Source organism: Streptopelia decaocto (genome assembly GCF_964273445.1).
Source record: "Streptopelia decaocto genome assembly, chromosome: 14".
NCBI classification, from domain to species: Eukaryota; Metazoa; Chordata; class Aves; order Columbiformes; family Columbidae; genus Streptopelia; species Streptopelia decaocto.
The window spans coordinates 7,250,172-7,270,108 of record NC_138669.1 but is presented as its reverse complement, the minus strand read 5'-3'; the positions used below and the strand labels follow the sequence as shown (position 1 = coordinate 7,270,108).

General features: G+C 44.1%; 1 protein-coding gene across 3 annotated transcripts in view; it reads right to left on the bottom strand.

Annotated features, from left to right (window-relative positions):
• Positions 1–4,742: 4,742 nt before the first annotated feature.
• KCNQ2 (potassium voltage-gated channel subfamily Q member 2) overlaps positions 4,743–19,937 on the bottom strand; it is a gene marked incomplete at both ends in the record, with an annotated part of 63,516 nt that continues 48,321 nt past the window's right edge. Inside the window, 6 exons of one of the 3 annotated variants that reach the window (XM_082065687.1) lie at positions 4,743–5,462; positions 6,184–6,307; positions 11,821–11,928; positions 14,803–14,934; positions 15,485–15,593; positions 16,573–16,792. In XM_082065687.1, coding sequence (XP_081921813.1) covers positions 4,743–5,462; positions 6,184–6,307; positions 11,821–11,928; positions 14,803–14,934; positions 15,485–15,593; positions 16,573–16,792 — 1,413 coding nt within the window. Of the gene's footprint in view, positions 5,463–6,183; positions 6,308–11,820; positions 11,929–14,802; positions 14,935–15,484; positions 15,594–16,572; positions 16,797–19,937 lie in introns of all 3 variants that reach the window. The other 2 variants (XM_082065686.1, XM_082065688.1) reach the window with 2 other exon arrangements.

Genomic DNA, 19,937 nt, shown 5'->3' with positions numbered 1-19,937 from the left:
CCTAAATTATAAGCGTGATTAATACTGTATCAAAAGATGTGTAATCCCCCTCCCTCTAGATGCTAATATAAGGCAAGCAGTATTGTGTCACTGGGGCATCGAACACTAAGATATACTAAAGAATATTCCTATGCATTATTATTATCCTTATTATTAAAAAACCTCCCTATTGTTATTGTTAAAAAAAACAGCGAACCCACGCCCTTACTCTAAGCAGATTTTGCTCTGTGACGCAGAAAAGTCGAGGTGTTTTTGTGCTAAAAGCAGGAGTTTGCTTTTACACCATTGAGTAGCGAAGACCCACGCAGGGCTTGGAGGGGGCAGCCACATCCCCCCCGTGCCACCACCCTCCACCTCGCAGCCTCTGTGTTACAGGTGAAGGAGCTTTTGTATCTGATTTCCTTGTTTCTGCCTCACAAAAAGGATGCTGATGAAAACAGAAGATGCTGACCCACGATGGTGAGAGAGGATGCAGGTGGGAGGACCACAGGGGTGCAGGGAGAAAGGGATGGAGGCTCAGGGCTTGCTCAGTGAGGATGGAGAAACAGAAACCCTCAGCCTGCTCCTGGCCTTTTGAACATTCCCAATGAAACACTCACTGCTAAGGATCTTTATACGAGATAACTCTGGGGTGAATTCCTTAGAAATCTCAGTTTCTCTTTTAATACTTACATTTTATTCTTAACAATAATGTTGCTGTGACCACAGCGGTCTGAGGATAGAAGGGAAATGAGGTTTGCAGTAGCTCCCTCTTGAGAAAAATATGAGTAAATGTGTATTTCTTTTCTCTTTGATAACTGTTAGGAAGGGGCGCACTTCTATCTGAGGTGACGCTCCGGCTTCTCAGGTAGTTTATACAAACTTGTTCTAAAAATTCACATAATTTAAAATCTTAAAAATCAATTAAAAATGTAAAAATACACCTATTCATCTGTAAATAGCAATGGCCCTACAGAATTCATTTGGATCTATTAAGTGGCATTTGAAACAAAATACGTTTTTAGAAAACCTGATCTATCACATAGTCTGTGTCTAAAGAAATATCATGGCTTTCTGAGCTGGACAAGAGGTTTGTTTTCGGTAAGTTCCTTGACATCATCTTATTGGTAATTTTTAAAACAAAAATGAGTCAACAAGGAAATTCACATACAAAATCTGCACTTGAGTAACATCAAAGTCTCTTCCCAAATGTTGGGAAATTCGACTTATGGCTAGCACTCTGTTCCTCTATCACAGGGTCAGAGATGTTGCTCAGAGATGGCAACATCTCAAGCTGCATCTCCTGTTGGAGACACCAACTCCTCAGACAACTCAAACTCACACCTGGGCTTCAAATGCCCCAAAACTGATCGTGACTTCAGGTCCCACACTCAGAGGTTGCTCCATCTCACAAGTAGGGCCATTTGTGATATTTCTCTCCAGACCTAGACCCAGATCCTGAAAACAAATGTCCAAAAGTTTCTTGGAGAGCAGGTCCCAGGCTCTCGTACAAGGCCACAGCTCCATGTTCAGCACAGACGCACCTCAAAACCAGGCTCTGGGCACCCCTGCAGCAGTTCAGGGTGACCTGCTGGAAATTTGACTTTCGTATCTTCTTCAGCCCTCCCTAGTCTCCTCTGTCCATGCTCAGCATCACCTAAAAGTTGTTTCTGTCCTCTGAAAAATACAGAATCAGACTTGGGAGGAGCAGGGGAACAAAGACCAGCCCAAAAAAGGTGCAGCAGAGGGACAAAGTTTACCTGTCCATCCTTTTAAAGGCTTTTATTATTGGGACTGCCTTATTAGCAAAACAAAGCCAATTATTTTCTTTTAATCTAGGGGTTAAGACTTCTTTTGGGAGATTACCACCAGGTGTGTCATACAGGCATAGGAGAACTGAAGGACTGAAAGTGGAGTCTTTGCAGGGAGTATTGGATTGTGATTTAGGACAAGAATTAAAAGATTTATGTTAATAAGCAATGAAACCTTCAGTTAGACCTGGCTTTGTTCTCATTCACACAGATACAAATAATTTCATTAAAACAAGGACCATTATTTGGAGTTAATTCTGGTATAAGTTAACCCAAAAATCCAGGTCAAGCCTTTTTGCCTGAATGAACAAGATGTGATGATTTATGGCACAGTTGTGGATGCCAGAATTTCTTTGAAATGATGCCACAAATATAGCTGGAATCTTTCTTAGGCCTTCCAAAAAAAAAAAAAAAAAAAGCCAATAGGGTGTGAAAATTAGGACATGATGAAAATTACCTCCCACAAAAATTGTGCCTTGAAGTCCTGTTGACTTTGCCTCCTATATTAAAGACCAGTTGTACCTGTACTGCAATAGGACTGCATGACACCATCCTCATCCTCATTTGGAGCTCCTGCCTCTATATCATATCCTTGTGTGCCAAATTTCCAGCAGGCCTCAAAAAGTAATTGCAAACAAATAAGATAATAAATCTTTGTTATCTCTGACTTGCACCAAATTGGCAGCGAGCAGCTGGCTGGAGCGATGCTGACTGTTGCCTCACCCAATGCCATTTCCATTCCTGTGGCCACTAGAAAATACAGGCCATCAAGTGTCATTTAGGACCTGCTGACATGTCTTGTCTTACCAGAGGCATTTTGCAACACACCAGGGGGAAATCTGCACAATTCGCAGCACAATTTGCAGCCATTTTGAATTCAAAGGTTTCTCTGTATGGAAATCAAGGGTATCACTGGGTTCACTTTGCACAAAGAAAGCTGGAGCCAAAAGGAGTTTGCGAGCACAGAGAGGGAAAAATTGCAGGAGACAATGGATCAAATGGGAAAGAAAGGAACTAGAACAGCTAGAAGCCTTGCTTCCCACTAAGAAAAATGTTTTCCCTCTTGAATGGTGAAAAATGGCAGGAAAAGTTGTGCAGAGCCTTTCCCCGCAGGCAAAATAGTCCTGGGTCCCCACTGGTTGCTGCCTCTGGTCAAGCAAACAGGAGAGGGAAAAAAAACCCTGATATTCCCTTCACCCCAAGCAAGTCAATGCCCAGCTTCTCAAAGGCCACATAGAAATGAAGTTGCTACCTAAATATCCTTAAGAGGCTCTTGATACAACACGGGGAAAATGTGGAGAGAGGGGGTTTGAAGTCACAGACACAGCTCCAGCAGAAAACACAGGTGGGATCTGGGCTGTAGAAGTGTGGGAGTATTCAGCAGCACAATGCTGGCCATGGTGTCCCAGCCCTGGAGATGGATCACCAACACACTTTTCCTGATCCATCCCCTTGCAAAAAAACACCCCAAACAACCTATACATGTAAAGGGTCACTTTGTAACTTCATTTTGGTCCCAAATGAAACTTTGAGCATCACTTTTCCCCTTGCTTTCCCCCAGCTGAACGCGCTGCTGAGGTTCCCAGTAACACAAAGATCTTTCCAAGAAAAAGTACATTAGCAACAACAAAACGGGGCAGACCTGGATTGGCACAACTTGAGGGCAAGCACAGGTAAGAGGCTTCTAAAAGACCATGAAGAAACAAAGAGGCGCCTCTTAACTCAGCTTGAGGGATTCAAACAAAACTGAAGGATGTCCCAAGAACATGGTGTGAGATTCTTGGCAGGGCAGAAGAAGAAAGGGAAGATTTTCATGGGGCATAGTGTGTGCAAAAGTGTTCAGGCACAATGCAAACGGTAAGAAAAGTGCCCACTCTGACCAACAAGGCTTCAAGAGGATGGAGCTCAGCGCTTAACTCGCAGAAACGCGGGGACCACGGCATCTTGCGTACCCACCCTCAACCTTTGCATGGTGGCTGAGACCCAACAACAGCACTGTTGGCCACCAGAATAGCTTCACAGAGTGGCAAGCCCCTCCAGAGGGGTTGCCTTTGGTTTGCCTTTGCTTCCAAAGCACCTCTAGGTCCATTGCCAATGGGAGGAGAGATAATTAAATATAATACATGGTTTAAAACATAAAATCCCAGCCCTGTAGACTCTTGTCCTCCTTCTCGGTCTCATTTCTCTGCCCTGTGGGCTGTTTCTCTTTTTGCATTCAAGCTCATGTTGCGGAGTTTTTCAGTTTCCTAAGATGGGACAATTTCCAAACCATTCTGGTTCGGAGCAGTATCCTAACCTGTCCCACTTTGAGGCCACATCTTCTGCTCATGCAAATATTTGAGCCACCATCCCACTCCTCCAGTGGCCCACCCAATATTTCCATGTATTATATTGGAATTATGCCACCTTCCTGATGGTTAATGAGAAACCACAGAGTAACAACCCCCCTATAATTACATGTGACCTGAAATCTAAGTCAGAAACAGATGTGTTCATTCTGTGACTCCAGGATACCTAAAAGTGTAATTACCAGTGCTGTTGGCAATTCCCATCTAACACTTGTCAGTCACCAGTTACTGTGACTTCCAAAAGCCCTGGCCAAGTGATTTATTCCTGTCCTGGACTTCTGAAGATTCCCAAGAAATGCAAATCGCCTACCCTGCACCATGAAATAATCTCACCTAATGATCTTAGAAAGAGAGTAAGAAAGAAATCTGGACTCCACGGCTCCAGTTCGCTCACCACCATGACCTCTTCCACAAATGCAGGCTCGGACCTGCTCTTTCCCCCCCACATACAGAGTAAGCTGCAAGAAAGTTATCTGCCAGCTAAGGATGTCCTATAGAAGGAGGAAAACCTTAGCTGTCGATCTCCTTGAGAAGTTCGATGTGTGGACAGCTGGCACAGGCAGGTGCCAGCGCTCGGACGTGGCTCGGCGGCTGCGAGAAGGTTTCACTGCCTGGGGGCTGACCAGCCCATGTCACTGAAGGGTCCCTCACCCGTGGCCGACCTGGGAGGAGGACCGCAGGGTGTGCAGAGGTCAGAATCGGTGTCTGATTCCCCTTCTGCAATGTAGGGTCTGATTTTGGCCACGGCTGCATAGCAACCGTTGTTAAGGATGTCCAAATTCTCTTTGGACTGGGAGATGCTAAAGCCGCTGAAAGAGCGCTCCAGTTCCTCGTGGTCTACCGAGGGGATGGAGATGGACGTGTCGCTGTCTCTCAGGGCACTCTCGTGGTGTTTGGTTGTAATGTCTTCGTTCCTCAGGTACTCTGCGCTCGCCCTGTGCCCACCACTGTACGCCGACAAGGAGCGCTCGTGGGAGGGAGGAGGTGGGATGCGGACCAGCGAGCCGGGGTCTCCGATGGGCGAGGAGCCGTGGCTTTGCCGCTGGTAGACCTGCTGCTGGCATGACGTCGAGGGCGGGCATGTGTTGGTTGGGGCTGGTGGGGCAGAGAAGTTCTTCTGACCCATGGAGCTGGTGGACCTGATGATCTTGATGATGCAGCCGTTCTTGTCAATGTGCTCCCGGCTGTCTTCGGGGCTGTGGTAGGGAGGTGCTGGATCTGGTTCTTTGGACCCAAAATAAGCCTCCGTCTCCGTTGGTGGGATGCCCATCCGCTGCATGTAAATGTTCACCAGGAAATCCAGCTTCTTCTCCATTGACTGAACCTGCAAAACATCACAGTTCCAGTGCTACACATTGCATGTTGGTTGAAGCAAATTAACATCCTGAGTAGAAGCAAATTCCAACCCACCCAGGCACAAGTGTAGGGCTGGGCTTCATGGGTCATCTCTGCCTACACCAGACTGAGACTTTCAGTAAATATTTAATTGTCCTGTTCTAACAAAACCCCTTAATTTTCCATCTTTTTATGCATTTTACTTAAGTTCCTATAACCTTTTTGCCATGCACTAAGTTCCAGGAAAGCTGGAGCACACTCACATCCTTCCAGTGGCTTTTGGCTCCTTACTGCATTTGGCACTTGCCATGGGGATTTCTGAATCTTATCCTCTAGGAAGACTTCCATCTTCAGGAAGGCCAGCACCTACAGCAACCAGGCTCACAGACACATTTGAAACATGTCTAATGTCATGGCAATGAAACCAATATGCCATTTTGAAAAATAATGCAGTCTCTTGGTAAATTCACTAAAAAAGAAAGTCTATATGTCACAGACTCCAAAGTACCTGGTTTTAGAGTAGTACTTAGACTTCTAAGACATTTAGTGCCCTTTTATAACATCCACTTTGTTTCTTTTTCAAATTATTCTTAGCTCTTTTTTTTTTTTTTTTCTAAATGGTAACGTCCCACTGGGGAAAAATAAAGTGAAGAAGCCCCCACAATGTATGCAACATCCTCTGACAAGAACCCCCTCCTGACCCAATATACCTGTTTTTCAACTTTTCCAAGCCTGCCCATCATGCTGGGGTCTTCGGGCAGCTCCCCCTCCACTGGCCCTTTGGTCCGATCTTTGTCGGTCATGGAGGATCCTCTCCCAACGATCTGGTCAACTCTACCGGGATCAGAAAATCCCCCCCAGCCCCGGAAAAGGACCTGGAGTCAGTTGGAGGCAGCAGGCGAGGAAAGTTCCGCTCCTCACGCCTCCATGGGACAAAGCAACAGCCTCGCTCCCAACTAACGCCCCAAATTACTCACAGATACGCGGTGGCGCTGAAGTGTTAATTCAGATGCAAAAATTCAGAGCAGGATTAGCAGAGTTTGAAATTATCCATTTCTGTTTATACAGATAAAACCTGGCACATTATGCACAGTAAGTTTACCCGCTGCAAAGAACTTATTTAACTGGCTTTCTTCCAAACCAATTAACTTCTTATTTGTACTGAGAAATTACTATTTTTGGGGTAGATCAAGTCTAGCATTTGTCAAGGGGATTTTCTGCAGTCTCTGCAGCAGTTTCCTCCCCTCGATGCAAATGTAAGCGTGTAATTCTTATGTCCACAAAAAATGAGCTGCTTGCCCTAAATCAAACAGGTGTAGCGCTAACTGTGTCAGCAGAATTACATCAAGGCTGAATTTGGTCATAACTCACCAAACATTACCAAATTGTCTCAACGCTACTGCAGTTCACCCCTGGATCCTGAGATGTTTCCCATTAGCAGGGCTCCAAGCCGGTAACAGCAGAGGACACTCCTGCCAAACCAGCAGCTAAAGCCACTGGGCACATTGTTTGGCACTGAATTCTTTACACACATTACATTTGCAACTCCTCGTTCCCAATCTAGAAACACCTGGGCTGATATATAGCTCCATACGCAGAGGAAGGAGGAGGGTAGAGCCAGTTTGGAATCTGGAAGTCAATTTTCTTTGCAACATCTTATAAATTTTCATCAGTTAAATTTTCTAGAGAGCCAACACTGGAGCTTCTCGATCCCTCAAAAATCTGGGGAGCAACTTAGTTTTGGAATAACTTCTTAATGTCAGCCCAGTTCAGAACCCAATCATACGCCAAGCAAACTTTACTCTTGCATAATGCACCAAACATAAGGGTGGCAGGGGAAAAGAAGGGTTAATTAATCTGACTGAAATCCAGTTGAGGTATCTTGAGCGGAAAACTCAAAATGCTTCTTACGCAGTTCTGCCGTGTGGGTCCATGCACCAGAGGAGGAAAAGGAAGGAGCTGAACACAGACAGACAGGGGAAAATGAACAAACAAAAACCAAGGAAAGGAATGAGATGTGAGGCTATTTGCAACACAAGAGCCATCTGTTTTCTTTACATTTGACAGGGACTCAATACATACGTTGGCTGTTGACATAAGGGACAGATATCAGCGGGTATGGACCAGCATGGCTCCCTTGGCTTATATTAGAGCACCAGCAGTTTACAGCACCAGAAGATCTGGCTCAAAGAGATTAAGTGGATGAGCACACCACACCAAAGACAGAAAATATAAGCCAACAATTATTTTAGACTTTATCTTTGATCCCAGAAGGTACTTCATTTGGGCAGGGATGTGACAGAATACTGTTCTGTTTAAAAAAAGTCCGGTTTGATCCTTTGCTTAGCAATATAAGCACAGGAGTACAAGGAGCACCAAGTGCTATAATTACAAGTTTGAGGAATATGCATGCCTTATTTCTCTCTTGTAACGGGAGAAGCAGATTATTGACATGTACAGGAACTCCCCACAAGGGATGCAATTACTGACATGACATACAGCACAAGGAATCCTACGACAATGTTGTTACCGTGTAAGCAAAGAGGTATTAAATTGGATACCTCAGGCTACCTTGGTTTGGAATCACAAGTCAAGGCGTAGTACAGCCACTGTACGAACTCCTCTCCTGTATGCACAAGCAAGTAGACTAGTAAAACAATGAACATGCATTTAAAGAGGCCCAAAGTCTAAATGCTACTCAATATTGCAGAAGGCCAAGAACAATCAGGGTGCCCTATCCTCGTGTCCTGTCTAGCACAGCACTAACACTGAAATACGTCCACTAATGGAAACGAGATATCCTTCAACAGTTGCTTTGTAGAGTGGGGAGGGAAGACAGACTAACACAGAGAGGAAAACTGAACATTGCCATGCTAATGTGTATTGTAAGAGCAGAGATAGTGTTGTGCAACCGTATTTCTAATCTTGCAGAAATTGAAGAAGGACTTTGCTCTCTTCCTTGTCCTTACAAGAAGAGCTATCCAGTAAGTGAAGCTCACACGACCCACATGAAGCACAGGAGGCCACATGGCACGTCACAGATGGAGTGGTACCTAGCGTCATATAGAAGAGCACAGACTTCTTCTGTCACCTTCAGGCTGGACATAACTCGCCTGTAGACCTGTTGTGATTTGAAAGCAGGACTGAAGCACTTCACAGAGCTCACCCCTGAAGCATTCCAAAGCCCTTGCCTATATTCCATCAATACCAGAGCCCAGGAGAATTCTTGCTTGATTCATTCCCTTCATGTCTATACTTTAACATAGTCCTGACTCCTGAGGTGGTCATCTTGCCCAGCACTGAGAAACCAGAGATCCCAATCTCACCAGGTAGGCACGGTCAGCGTGGAGCACGACACAGTGAGCAGCTCTGGGCCACCGACCGCAGTGCAGAGAGGGGAGAAGAAGGTGAACCAAGCCCTTCTCTCTTGATGGAAGACACCAGGTTAAAGGTCTCCCACCCCTTTGTTTCCCATGGCAGAAGTCAGACCAGGAGAGAGCGCTCCTACCCTGAGCAAAGTGCAGAGATTTCATTTGTGCCTTATTTGATACAAGAGAAGAGAGGAATTTCCTCAGGAGCTCCCAGCCCACCTGTGCCACTGAGCACCGCAAAGAGCAGAAGGTCCTCTACATCACTGTTTTGTCCAAATTGAGCAACAAAACTCAGAAGATGAAGAAGAGAGAGAACATATTCCACCTTTGCAAGCAGAGTGGGGTAGCATATGCTTTTACTGCACGACAAAGGACCATGAATCTTCTCAGTTGCCAAACTCCACTTCTGCGCTACATCCCTTGGGGACCTTGCACCTTCCCAATGCTTGTCCTGGCTGTGTCAACTACATGGGTGGAGGAAAGAATCCAGCTGAGATTTTGGAAGAGTCAGCCCTGTATTTTTCCCTGTGTGGCAGAAGAGGATTCAGAGATTTCTAACAATACATGACAAACTGTGCCATCTGCTGTCCTTGACAGGCTCTGCTGGGTTTCAGTTTGGGAGCAAGAGAGAAAGGAGATTGCTCTTTAAAGTGAATTTGGATATCTTTCCTTCTTTCTAATGATACAAAAAAATGTAAAGTCTTGCATCAGCCACAGTGCAGGTTTTCTCATGCTTCATTATGCTTCATGCTAACAGTGCATGCAAAGAGGTGTAATATGTCACCCTCAGGCCAGAAGCAGACATCAAAAGGTCAAACGGCTCAAATGATATAAAAATGAAGTGTTTGGGAATATATATTCAATTTTTTTTTCTTTATCTCTTATAATTTTTGTACATAATCCAGGCATTGAAGCCAAACCCCCTTCATCCATGTCACAGGACCGGCTACTTACCTCCTCATTTGGCAATAAAGTTTGCCCTTGCCTAAAAATCACAGCTGAGGTTGCACCTATTGCATGTTTAATCAGCTGATTAGGGGAATTTCAGCCAAATTGCCTGTGTGCACAGCACGGAGCAAACAACTTCAGTCAAACCACAGTGTGGACATCCACTGATATCCAGTTGCCTTTGCTGGGAGCTCCATGCAGAAAACTTGAGGCTGAGCATCACAACACAACCCACGGGGTTCGGATATCTCATGGGACATCACTCGGCTTTGTTTCTCTTCCTTCACTGGGTGTTTTCATATGATCTGGGCAGCATTTGGCTAAAACAGGGGTGTGCAGGCTAAAAAGGTGTCCGTGGGAGGATGCAGATGCCAAAAATTAGACAGAGCATAAGTCTTTTAATGGGTGGGAGCAGAGATTTCAGCAGCTTTCTGTGTTCTGCTGCTCTCTGGAGCCTCTTAGGCACAGCTCAATAATGAACAAATGAGATAATTAATTTTAAAAGGTAGTAATTATATACAAAAAAAAAAAGGCTTAATGTCCAAGGAGCCCAGGGGGTGTGTATGAACAGATTTTTTATCTGGCCATCAGTATTAGAAATTGTAAAAATAGGGGACAGGGCTGGAAGTCATTACCATTAAGATAATATAGCAACAGATCTGGAGTGAATAAAATAAATCTCCCAGTTTGAGGCCTCCTCCCCATCTATCAGCTTTTCTGTGTACAAGGCACAAGCTTTCATGTGAAAATCTTGCCTCTAGTGAAGGCTTGTTGCACACCTAATATTATAGGTTTAATACAACAAAATCCATTTGAATATGTATTTTTAGTACAAAATCAAAATGTTGCTGAAGAGAAGAAAATTATTTCATTTTTAAAAACTAGTTTTGGGCCTCATCATTTGGCAAGGAGGAGAAATGCGAAAAATGTTTTTCTGAGGGCATCTTTTTCCCAAGCATAAAGCTTGGGGCTTCTGGAGAAAAGTAAACTTTCAATATTCCTTTTACTCACATTCCTCTAGTGAAGATTACTCAGAGCAGCTTAAACAAAAATCAAGAGATTTGTCATGTATTGACTCTTAGGGAGGACAAATATATTGAGAAAAATAATATTTGAGGGTAAGCTTGTTGCATAGCAAAATCATCTACTATTTGTGCATGGAAAAGGTCTTTCTGGCAAATATTTACACCTGTCTTGTGCTCCAGTGGTCTCAATACAAGGTGAAAATAGAGCTCAGCTCATGGCTCTGCTGATCAGACCTCAGGATGCCCTAAAACGGGCACTTCACTGAAAATATGTTCCTCATGGCATCAGCTTGAGGTTTTACCTACGGAGAGAACTTCATAGGGACAATGAGAAAAATCTCGCTGTGTGACTGAGGGCTTGGTTTGATTCCTGCTCTTCTTTTTCCTTGCAAAATCAGGATTTTTTTTTTTTTTTTTTTAAATCTAAGTCCCATGTTTGTAAAATTTTAACATTTTTTCCCCCATGGTTGATAGAGTTGCATCAGCAAGAAAAAGAGCCCACTGTGTTCACAGGTTGGAAACACTTCATTCTTACTTTGTCCACTGAAGTAAACTCATCTCATAGTGCAACGAGCTGCAGTGTTTAATCTTTCAGAAAGGAGATCATTCGGTTTACATTGGCTTTGTGGGTAAATATTTCACCTTTTACATTTGAAGACAGCCTGATAAAATATGAGATTTTTAAAAAGATAAGATTTTGCTTTCTAACGCCTAGAAGAAGACTGAAAATAGAAAATACACTAGCTGAAGAAACTGATGGTTATTGGTGACTCTATGAATGTCCCTTTTTTGTTTTGTTTTTTTTCCTTTGGCTTGCCTGGTGTGAAAGCTCATTACTGAAAATAAATCAGAGCATCCCCAGAGTAGCAAACCCTTCTGAGTCGTGATTTAGCAAGCTGCACCACTAAACAAAAAATGCCGTCATATAACTGGCATGAAAGGGGTTTGACATTAAGCAAATGAAAAAAAATCCAGAGAAAATGGCATTTTGGTGAATCCTAACCTAGGCGAGTATTGGGGAGATTCTTTGGAAGAATACATGGGTCCTTTGGTTGAATACTTCTTATGCCGGGGAGTTGAAGGGGGCGGGGGACCCACAATCATATCTATCCTGGCAAAGTAAATAAGAAAAAGACACGAGCAAAATGCATAATGAAGCAACACGTAGAGAAAAGTTGGTCAGAGAAGTTACAGAAAGAAACAACTGAAAAACAGAAAAACAGAGAGACAGAAAGAGAGAGAAGTTGAAAATATATTCTGCTGGAAACAGAAGGCTCTGTCCTACCACCTGGTTGTTGGTGAAAGCCAGAGTCTCACCCACCCTGGGGACAAATTTGGAGATTTAGGCACCACTGAAAAATCATTAGGAGATCTCCCCACCCCAGATAGAGTAGGCAACATGCTTTACCCTCTGGAATATATTTGCATATGTGTAGCAATATCCCATTGAGGTGATTGGATATTAAACAATATAAATTAATTCTTCTTTCAGGTCCACTGCCTGATAACAAACACATCCTCAGGTAGGTCAGAAAAGCACGAGCCATTGGGGTTGGAGAGATACGCTGTGGGATTGTACGACTCAATGAATGGAGACATCCATGGTTGGCAAGGTTTCAGGATGAGACACAAGACAGTGTGAACACGACACTGAAAAAAGCACATTACAGACACACCACAGTGACACAGGCATTAATGATTAAAGAGGAAAGTGCATGTAAACACCCCAGAAATTTGCTGGAATGCAGCTTTCATCCACCAAAGCCCTGGCTACAGGAGACCACAGCCAGCCTTGAGCTGAGCTGGCAGGGAGAACATAGTGCTTTGATTGCTGAAGGGAAATAAAAATATCTGTTCTTTGATATCACCCTGTGACAGCCCCCCTGGGTTCCACCACATGGGTGCACTGTACTTCTGGTACCAGTTGGTCATGTCCCAACATCGGCCATGGCCACTCCAGGCACAAGTCTACAGGGTGGCCCTTCCAGTTGTACTGGGCAGGTGACCAGCCATGGGACCCCTTGGTGCACACCTGGTTGTGATGATGAGTCCTTTAAAGGATGACCCCAAGGGGCTCTGCTCCCATCACTGTCACTGTTTTTCTGCTCACTGGGGACAGTGAAACCAGTGAAGATGCCTGGTAGGCCTGGATCCCAGCTAATTCACACTTTTAAAGCAGCTCCTGGTCCTCCTGACGTCCCTGCACTGGGGTGGATAGCCTAGTCCAGCCTCAGGAACCTCAGCCTCACAGTCCCACGGGTACAGCAAAGAGGAGAATTCAGTGTGGTCTTTGAGAGGTGCCATTCCTTACCCCAGGCCCCCAAAATCAGCCAACCAAACCACTTTATGTTTGCAGCACTTCACCTTGAAGGATTGACCATGGGATATTTGGGTGGGTGGTGAGACAGTCTGCCACACCAGCTCAGGGGCTGAGACTCAGGTGTTCCACCTGGAGCCAGTGGAGATGACAACCTCAATGGCTCACTACCCACTGCAGAGGCAGCCTGGAAGCCTCATGTTTCAGGTTTTTAAAGTTAGAAAATATAAATCTCCTTCTCTTCTTCCCTCTCCAGATTTAGCTACATGTCTTGGATCTATAATCATTGAATTCGTACTGAACAGGTGTGAGAGGCTCAAAGAGAGGAAATTCTCCAGAATATTTTAGTCTCCATCGCAACGGAGAATTTATCTTCCGGCTGCATATCCACAAATCGGAAACGCACAGCGTGCAGCAACACTGCAGAAGTATCCTCTGCTGCTTGCACATCAAAAAGAGCAGAGTTAAAATGATCTCTAAGAGATTAACAGAAGAGAGATTCCTCTTTTACCTAAGACAATTTCTTGTTCCATTCTTTGAGTTCATATTAGCTCTTCACATGCTCAAGCACATTTTTTTTTGCACATTTGGTGACTCTACCAGGCACCTAGATGGGTTTGAAATTAAAAGAAAACTTCCCCAATGGCTTCCAGAGGAAGCTGAGCTGCCACAGCCATCAAGAGAAATACTTCTGTTCTCCAACGGTAAAAGTAAATAGTAAATTATTTTGACTGGAGACAGCCTATGGCCAAGCTCTGCCTCTGTTCTGGGTGTCCTTCGAGCTCAGCAGAACCGGGGCTACTTATGCTGAGCTGACACAGCCAGGGGGTGTTAGGGGTTTGGGGTTCAGTTTTCAATGTGGGACATCAGGGCTGGGGGAGGAATGGCCAGACAAAAAGGTTTGAGTCAGATCCTCTGTTCAAGAGACCAAATTCATCTGGGGTGATCATAGCAGAAAATGAAATTTTAAATGCTCTTCTCTGTTCCATTTTTCCCTTTTTCACATCTTTCCCTACTAAAACTAGATCACCTCCCCTTAAAATTTGAGTGCAGAGGCTGAAATGCTGCTTGGCTAAACCTCCCTGCATGTATTTTTGGCAGACTTGCCATTTGAGGAGGGATTTCTCCTCCAACAGCATCCCACAGCGGGACAGAGCTGCTGCTTCCCCACCGCCCTGCAGCAGCAGGGTCACAACCAGCACACCGGGTTTTATTCTGTATCACTCCCAGAAAGGTACCAAATTAGCCATATTAGCCTTAAAACGGAGGCTCCATACCTTTGCTACCCTGCCAGGAGGACCAGAGAGATATGCCTATTATATACCATAATAACTATATACATATATACATATATATATATATAAAAAACTATTATATACTATAATGACAGAAACTCCCAAAATAAAGTGGAAGGATGAGCTGTGATTTTTGTGGGTTTGTCCTGGGGCAGTAAGGGAGTTTTAGTGGTAAATCATCCCTAATTTGCAGTCCCTGTCCTGCTCATTGCTGTGGGTTCCAGCCACAAGCATCAATGTTTTCCTTGAGGTTTTCCCTTCGGAAGAAAAAGAATAAGTTGTAGCTGCAAAGGAAAGTGTCTCTCTCCTGGCAATACCCCCACGATGAACAAAAAACAGTGAAAAAAATGAAGCAAAGAGAGGGGTCTCTTGCCTGGCCTGAAGGTTTTTAATCCGGGACAGCATGTCCAGGTGACCGGCAGAATATTGCTCGATGACATCCATCACGTCGTAGGGCCGAAGGCTCTCCTTAAACTTGCGCTTGGAGACAAGAAATCTCATAATGCTGCAGGAGATGGAGAGGAAAGAGAAAATATAGTCTCTGGGTGGCATCCTGACCTGCTTCGCGGCAGATAAAAAACAACTCAGGGAGCTGCTTTGAAGGGAAAAATGGAACAAATCCCAACCCTGCAGGTTTGGGAAAGGATGCGGCAATAGGGAGAGGAAGGGGATTGCAGGGGCTGGTGACTGAAGCCCTGTCTGTGATGGGGGGTCCCTGATGTCCCTTGGACCATCAGTTACGCAAGCGTCCTCTCTGCACTGCCTTTATAAATGTCAGCTTATTAATGTCAGTTTATTAAATCCCAGAGCTGGTGAGAATGATCATTTGGCTTCATCCCTGCAGGGGATTTTCCTGTCTCTGTGTTTATTCCTTCCCTCAGCAAAAACTGCCTTTTCTGGCAGAATTTTCTGTAAAGGAAGGCAGGCCACCCAGGAGAAAATCAGCCTGCAGCACAGACATTTCAGCATTTGCCACCTCTGCTTGGACTTTAAATTTCTTTTTTTTTCCCTAATATTTATTTTTCTGGACCTCTTTCCCCCTCTACCTCTCTTACCACACAGCCCTGATGCTGACTTTCAGTCCCGGTGTCAAATCTTCCGTCACAAACTCGCAGTTGCAGCTTTTGTTCTCATCAGGAATGTCTTCTCCAGGGAGACTTGCTTCTGGGTTTGGGAGAGGGAGAATTAAAGGCAATGCATTACTATTTCCCATGTAAGAGAGAGTGAGCTGGCTCACAAACAGCAATCCCAGGGGGAAGCAGTGGAGATATCATTGCAGAGCATTCTGATGGAAGCATTTCTCAAGATGGGCTAAGGTGACATCCAGCAATACCAACTGCAGCTCTCACCCATCTCTCGATGCCCCATCCCTGGAGACATCCCAGACCAGGCTGAATGGGGCTCTGAGCAACCTGAGCTGGTGAAGATGTCCCTGCTCACGGCAGGGGTGGCACTGAGGGAGCTGGGAAGTTCTCTTCCAACCCAAACCATCCTATGATTCTATGACTTCCTCCTTTCCCCATCCCTATATACATAAAGTGTCCTTTATTTTACTGATTTCTTTAATTCCTACTTGAATGTGGATAAATGTAGTAGTTTCACCTGTGCTGAAGTTCATATTAATAAAAAACTTGCTTCTAAATAGCAGAATCACGGAATGTCCTGAGTTGGAAGGGACCTACAAGAATCATCGAGTCCAACTCGGGACTTTGTTCTCTGAACCATGAAGTTAAAAGCAATTTAAATATTCTGTCTAATAGGGGCTCCAAAATTTCATACTAGTAGATGTGCTAGTGTTGAATTCAAATTTATGTGGAATGTTATTAAAAGCTTTCCAGACAAAAGCCACCATTTTCTGTTGAGATCAGGTATCGTCCTTCTAGCAGCTGTATATCAAGATTGCTAACCGTTGGACTCACAATCTTAAAGGTCTTTTCCAATCAAAACAATTCTATGATTCTATATACGTTATCGTGGGTGTCAGCGGGGGTTTTCTTATCTCTTATTATAGCCCAAACTAAAGGACTACAAGGGAAAGGAAACCTACGGAAGGACACTGGCTGGCACCTTCTTAGGTGGGGAGGAAGAGGATGTCAGGGCCAGATGGGGATTTGGGATCTGGCACATCACTCCAAGCCCCCACCTTCCGAGTTTTGCCGTGACGCTGCTCCCTTGATGCGGAAAGCTTGGCGGGCTCGGCTGCGGTCTCCAAAGCTCCAGCTCTTGGGCACTTTGCTGGGGCTGTCCTCGATGCTCTGGTCAGCGCTGGGGGACCTCCGGATGCCCTGAGCCTGTGGAGAGCCTTTCCCTTTGGTGCCAGCACCGCGGGGACTGGAGAAGACACGATCTTTCAAACTGACCTTCTGACTGTTCAGAGAAACACGTTGAAACAAAGACAAAAAGGAGACAGCAGGAGGAGTCATTCTGGAAACCACGCAGTCCTTCCCCACCAGCCATTAGAAACCAAGAGCACTTCCAAGCAGCAGTAAGATGGAGTTTTGCTGTTGGCTTTTTAAAAAATATATATATATTTATTTTCTTTATTTTATTTTTTTTAAGAAATCTTGTAGAAATGTTTTCGCCGTAATGAGTGAAATGAGAATGATTATTAAGAGAAAGAAGATAATGAGGACTTAAACAGGAGCCCCTCGTGGGATGCCAGGGCTGGCGGGACAGAATGACGTTAAACAATGAGGTTATGATTCCTTAAATCACTGATCGGTTCCGATCATGAGCGAGGAAGCTTTTCTTTCACAACTGCCTTCCTAAGCCCTAGATCTAATACAAAAATACCAATAAAAAAGGCCTTTATCTTAAACTTCTAACTTCCTTGGCAACACTTCACTTGTGCTGCTCAGACCTGTCCTCTCCCTTTCTTCAGCTCCTGTATTTCCTGCCTCTTAAAACATGATCAACCCTTTTTATATATTCCAAAGAGTTCCTCTTTTTCCAGTCTTATATTCAAAGACTTAAATACCAACACTCAGTATGTAACTCTTTGTACCCTATCAAGTTTCAGCCTAAAGGCTAACTGCCATCTATCTGCAGCTCTGCTATGAGCGTAATAAACATGCAAAGCAAAATTTTACAGAATGTAGCATTTTATTGTGTTCTTTTTTCTATTAGAATCTGATTTCTTTAAAATCTCGTAATTATGGTTTGAAAATAAGATCTCTCCAGAAACAGAGATGATCACACTGAGAAATACTCTACTGAGCCAGTTCTGACTATCCTCCAAATTCTGAATTTTTTTATTAAAAACTTTCACCCAAATGAAGTTGACGAATTTTCACACTAAAATTGCAAAACAAAAAGATTCTGTGAATCTTTATGAAAGTGCAAACTTTATAGAGGCAGCATTGGGGAAACCAAACGGCAAATAGTTTCAGATAATTTGATATTTTCTGAATAGCAATTGATTATTAAAATACACTAACAGACATACAACCAGTGCAAGGCACTTGCACAAGTAGCTAATATTTTATGTATAGGCAAATCAGAAGAGAGTAAAACCTCGGGTGTAATTCCAGTACCCTGTACCACTGCAGTAGCCACTCATCATTTTGCTGCAAATGCTCTGACTCAATTTGCGAGAAGAACATGGCAGGAATTTCAATTTCCACATAAGATTACCAGGTTACCAACCAAAGACCTGGGTTTTTTTTTCTGTCTCTCAGCAGCATCACCTTAAAATTCAGGATCAAACAATTCTCCTGAGCATTCAAAACTGCCACGAGCTTCTTCAATCAGAATTTAGCTGCTGATATTTGAAGCAGCTCCCTTTTCCCCAGTTGGACCTTGCTGACAGGAACAGACATTCATTTTTGTCAGTAAAGGAAGAAAATATGACTTGAAGACACACAGGAAACAGATCTGTTGAGTAAGTAGGTGCTATTTTTACAAAGTCACTTTACATTGCGAGATGTTGAACATTTACAGGGAGAGAAAGGTGCTTGGGCAGGATTTTCTGAGTAGCACAGTGGGATCCCGGGAATGGGGAGCAGGGGGATCTGTGGCCATCGGCTGGGCAACAATTTTGAGTTAAAGATACGTTTGAGAGAACATAAAATTTGTTCATGACCGAGTTAAAAAAAAGCAAAATTAATCCAATTAACACTGCGTTTTTAATTCAGGTAAGTGCTAGAGATTTCCTTGCCAGTGTGCTGCCCACCAGCCTGGCCAAAAGCCGTGGGACCAACTGACGTTCAGCAGAGCTGAAAATCAGATCAGAGGCACAAACCCACAGGAATCTGGGAACAAGCGTGTGCCTAAATACCTTTCTGGATGTAAGCCTTAGTCACTCATGCTACCAAAATCATCACACATAATGAGCCAAAGGTTTAAAAGCAATTCTCATTCTGCGTTTCTTGGATTAGAAATCAGATTAAAATTTTATTTGCCATTTGATCCTAAATCACAATAAATGTGGTGCAAATATTTGCCAGAATCGTCACAAAAGGCAAAAAAGAAAGCATTGAACTCAGTGAGGAACATGAGCAAAGAGTTTTAAGGCTGACAGCACAAGGTGCAACACTTCTACACATTAAAAATCACTTAGAAATCTGATGAGCAATTAAGATATGGATGGGTCTTGTTCCTGAGTACTCACTACTCGGAAAAAAGCCTCACACCTGATGTAACTTCTTTGTTTTAACACTGACAACATGAAACGATATGAACAATTTAATGCATTATTCCTTCTGCCATGCAATTCTCTCATTGGAAATGACACCTGGAATGACATGCAAGTACAATTCCTGCAGAGCAAGATGCTGTTGGGGTCTGCAGGAGCTGGTAGGAGAGAGCCCAAAAGAAACATAGACATATATAGAGATATATGTAGTCAGCTAATCCAAGATCATGTTCTTAATCAACCAGAAAGTCATGCAGAGTGACGCAGTGTCTCAGAGAAGTGGTGTTTTGCTGTCACTCAAGCAGATGGTAAATGAGCCTCTGTTTGGTGGAAGGTGTATGAGTCAGTGACACGGACATGAGGAAAGCACTAACCCAGCCACACACCACGACACCAACTGATGCTTGTGATCGTGACATCTAAGGGTGGTGTGAGCGTGGGGCAGGAGCCCTGCTCAGCCCAGGGAAAAGGGGAAGAAAACTGTGGCTTTACAACCAAAGATTATGGGAAGCTAGAACAGCATAATGGGCCGAGCTTCAGTTCCTGGGTCTTCAAAACCACTTGCAGTTGGCAACCATTAAAAACATAACAAAAAAATTTTAAGGTTTCCAGGCTGACTTTTAGGGAAGGTTTACAAAACTTTCAGCTTTTGACTTGAGTTTAACAGAAACTGAGTTGAACTTTTTCTCTGCTGCCAGTCAGAAAATGAGAGCCCACTCTGGGTGAACACTGAAAGACTGATCAATCCATGGCCCCACAGCTGATGGAAAGGTGCTCACTGCTTTAGCGGATTTTGCATTCAGGTTCCTGTAGGACCAAGGGCCCAGCACTCAGCAGCAAAACACATGAGAACTAACCCTTAAGTGAGCTGCCAA